The sequence below is a fragment of the Meleagris gallopavo genome, chromosome 1, assembly GCF_000146605.3.
Source record: "Meleagris gallopavo isolate NT-WF06-2002-E0010 breed Aviagen turkey brand Nicholas breeding stock chromosome 1, Turkey_5.1, whole genome shotgun sequence".
Classification (NCBI taxonomy): domain Eukaryota; kingdom Metazoa; phylum Chordata; class Aves; order Galliformes; family Phasianidae; genus Meleagris; species Meleagris gallopavo.
In genome coordinates, this window is record NC_015011.2 from 110216374 (window position 1) to 110220671 (window position 4298).

The 4298-nt window shown below is 47.5% G+C and overlaps 1 protein-coding gene across 1 annotated transcript in view; it reads right to left on the reverse strand.

Moving 5' to 3' along the window:
* Window positions 1-1775: 1775 nt before the first annotated feature.
* The window catches only part of MCAT (malonyl-CoA-acyl carrier protein transacylase), a 4848-nt gene continuing 2325 nt past the window's right edge, over window positions 1776-4298 (reverse strand). The window contains exons 2-4 of the mRNA XM_010724918.3: window positions 4205-4292; window positions 3190-3407; window positions 1776-2453 (exon numbers count right to left, since the gene is read on the reverse strand). Of these exons, the coding sequence (XP_010723220.2) occupies window positions 2031-2453; window positions 3190-3407; window positions 4205-4292 (729 nt within the window). The 3' untranslated portion in view covers window positions 1776-2030. The remainder of the gene's footprint in view (window positions 2454-3189; window positions 3408-4204; window positions 4293-4298) is intronic.

The window sequence follows — 4298 nt, forward strand, 5'->3', positions numbered from 1 at the left end:
CCAGTTAAACAGGGCTGATGAGAGCATGATGCTCCCAGGGTCCAGGTGTCGCTTCAGCATTCTGCATCTCGTGGTGGCAGAAGGTCACTGAACACTCTGCCCCATACCTGCAGACAGAGGCTTCTATCTTTTGAGTTTCTCCCAAAGAACTTTTATTCCATGCAAAGTGTGTGGTAAAGTGAAGTGAGTGAAAAAACACTGCTGGTTATATGAATATAAATACAAACACACAAACATATATACACAGATATATGGCAAGAATGGGATAAATAGAACACTGGTCTTGAAAATTACCCCCATCATGTTATTTAAAAAAAGTTTGGAAACCATAATGCACTATACTAAAAACCAACTTAGTGCCACCAGTATGTCATATTGAGTTCCAACTATTACACAAGCTGCTTTGGGTCTTACAAGATGGAGTCAGACACTTTGAACACAGCTCACTGTTAGGTGTTTAGGAACAAGAATGTGATTTAGCTGAAATATTCCAACCACCTAGTGCTGAATTTGCCATGCTTCACTGACTAATTAAGACATTCCCTCTGACTCAAGACTTCACTGAAATCACTTTTGTTCCAGTAACCCTGACATTTGGCAGCCTACAATAGCCCAACAACAAAGCTGACAATCCTGCATTCTGCTGATAGGTAATGTTGACACGTGCCAAACTGGGATTTGTGCAGACAGGTGAGGTTGCTGCCCACCTCAGCTCACAGAACTGTTCAGCAATGCCCCACTGATTGACCACAGCCGAGGACAGAGTGTTTCAGAATCACGAACTAATGAAGTGATTCGTACTGTAACTGAAATTTATTCTGCAATTCCTAATCCAATAATGAAGATGTGTATGGTCATTTCAGCACTATCCTATTGACTTTTCTTATGTTTCTTCTAAATGCTATACTAACAAAATTCCCAAACTAAAAAGACAGGAAGGTCAAGCCAAAGCTACTGCTCAGCAGCATACCCACAACACAGCCTTTGCCTGCACTTTTGTACACAATCCCACAACAAATGGCTGCTCTCTGATTTTCTTTAGAGCTTTAAGGACCCTTTGCAGGCAAACAGCAAAGACTTTCTGAGCATTCTGTGTGTAATTGCCACAAGTCCCAGAACTGCATAAGGAGCTTGTACCCTGCTGGTGAACCAGTGGTTGGCCAGCATTGCACTACACACAGCCACAATGCAGCAGCACCTCCCGACTCTGAGCCTTGCCAAGGCTTTCTTTTCCTTACTTTCCTCCTTCCAAGGTAACCTAGCACTGGTGTGACAATGAGCAGCTACATGTCTCCTTCCATGTGGGGACTACCTGTCAGTAATCACATGCTGTGAAGCATCCAAAATAACAAGAAAAGTTCTACGGTTTACCGATAGCTTAAACCTTAGGAAAATCATATCCTTTCTGAAAACAAACAAACAAACAAACAAAAAAACAAAATACCAACCCAAATCCACATACTTTGCCTTATTTGACTGCTAGGTGGCAACAGTGTAACAAAAGGATCTGATGGAGATGAAAATCATAGCAGGCAGCTTAGACAAGGCATGGGAACACCCCTGCACCAAAGTGGCTGCATGAGGATGGAGTCACCTGAAGGAGCCCATGCCTCAGCAGGGCATCATCAGGCCTCTATCGGGCAGCACAGTGCAACCCAGGCAGCACACCCTGCACAGACACTGCTGCTTCTGGCTGTAATTTGAACGCACACACTCACCACTCACACAAATTCAAAATAAATAAAACAAGAAAAAAAAAACAACAAGAACCCTGCTTGCAGGATGCGGGCCAAGGAGGAAGCTGCTTGGTGCATTTATTGACAACTCTGCAGTCCTGGTGCAGGTAGGAGAGCTGAGCTCCTGCTCCACACCTAAGGCACACGGTGGAGAAGAACATTTCCTGTGGTGATGCATGGTGCTCCTCTCACTGTGAAGAGCCATCAGAGTTTCACACTTCCCCTTTCAGGAGCCTGACGTTATTTGTACATTGTGGAAAGCACAAGTCGCGTGGATTCTTCTCAAAAAGCTGTTTACGTCTCTGCTGCTTCCTCCTCCTCTGTGACGTCCACATGGCTGTACTGCCTCCAGGCTTTCAGATTGCACTTTCGGAGAACTGCTCCCAGCTGTTTCCCAGGACCCACCTCGTAAGTGTATGGAAATTCCATTCCCTGCTTCCTCTGGTACACAGAATGCATAGTCTGCTCCCACAGCACGGGTGAGACGAGCTGCTTCACCAGCAGTTTCTGGATGTGCTTTGAGTGCATGTACTTTTTGCCGTCAACGTTGGAATAGACACAAATCAGTGGTTTTTGTATTTCGATGGACTTCAGGACTTCAGCCAGCGGCTCTACTGCAGGTTCCATGAGCTGTGTGTGGAAAGCACCACTGACTGGAAGCATTTTGGTACGTGTGAAGTAGAATTTTGGGGCGTTCTTCTGCAAAAACTCCAAAGCCTATAAGAAAGGGAGAGCAGTCACAGCCTGACTCAACAGAATTCCACATGCTCACTCCACCAGATTGGCCTCTTCCAGCCCAAGGCAATAAAGCCATTCCTCTCCTACCCAACCACCAAGCACACTGGGGAAAAAAAAAACCATGAAGCAAATACATAGGCTGTTCTGAAAGTAATGCCTCCTATTATTTCTACAACAAGGAGCACAATAACACAATTTGACAGAGCAAATTCTTAGCTATAAAACACTATTTTACAACATAGTCCCCACCATTAGCTATGCATTTTTGCCAGCGATGAACAAGAGCCTGCATGCTGTGCTCATAAAAATCTGTAGCAGCAGAGGTGACCTATGGTTGCTGTCACTACTGTTGAAAAGTACCACCCGCTGCCTCCATGTGCTCACATCCACTGTTTGGTCCCTACAAATATTCAGTAAATGTTGATAACTGTCAATGGCTGCCATTTTTTCCACATGGAGGAATTCAAGGACAGACCTTTGCTTTATATGCACTTCCACGTCAGATGCCATTTTGTCAGACTGTTCCTCTGCTGCCATCTGTCACCCAGCAACAAAACGTAACACAATAGTGGTGGGAAGGTTTAGCCTCTACTGCCATACCACCAACATCTGCCTCTGACATTGTGGGCCAACAAAATAAAATAGGTGGCTTTACTTCTGGAGCAGTTTTAATACATTAAGTTGAAGTAATCAGGTGCATCTCCTGCAGCAGTACCTGTATGTGCCCTGCGATGACTCTGCTATCTGGGAACAGGTAGTTGGAGACCTCGCACACGGGGTTGTCTATGCCCAGCGACTCACAGTGCCTACGGGCTTCCAGGCAGGCGTATTTGTAGTTGGCCTCTCGTCTGCCAATGACTGACAGCATTCCACTGGGGACAGCCTCCGCCGCCGCCTGCATGGCCTCAGCACGTACCTTCACAGCGTAGAGTGCTGAGGGGAGAAGGGGACAGGTGAGTGCAGAAGGGCAGCTCGCTCACATCGGGAGTGAGAATCACAGAATCACTACGGTTGGAAATATCACTAAGATCATCCAGTCCAACCATCAACCCATCCCCACCATGCCCACTAACCGTGTCCCTCAGTGACACATGTACACGTTTCTTGAACAACTTCAAGGACGGTGACTCCACCACCTCCCTGGGCAGCCTGTGCCAATGCATCACTGCTCTTGCAGAGATGTATTTTTTTTGTAATATCCAATCTGAACCTCCCCTGGTGCAACTTGAGGCCATTACTTACTGTCCTATAACTAGTTTCTTAGGAGAAGAGGCCAACCCCTACCACACTGTAACAGAGTTGTAGAGAGCAACAAGGTCTGCCCTGAGCCTCCTCTTCTCCAGACTAAACAATCCCAGCTCCCTCAGCCGCTCCTCATAAGACTTGTGCTCCGGACCCCCCACCAGCTTTGTTGCCCTTCTCTGGACACACTCCAGGGCCTCGATGTCTTTCTTGCAGTGAGGGGCCCAAAACTGAACACAGGACTCGAGGTGCGGCCTCACCAGTGCTGAGTACAGAGGACGATCACCTCGCTGCTCCTGCTGGCAGCGCTATTTCTGATACAAGCCAGGATGCCATTGGCTCTCTTGGCTACCCGAGCGCACTGCTGGCTCACGTTCAGCTGCCTATCGACTCCAGACCCTTTCCAAGGTTGGTGCTCTTAATGCGACGTTACGCATATCAAAGCAAACCGTGGAAGCAGAAAGCAAAATTCACCCTTCGACACGCACCTTCTGCAAAGTCCATGGCTCCGGCGAACACCAGCGCCGCGAACTCACCCACGCTGTACCCGGCGGCGGCCACGCAGCTCTCCACAACCTGCAC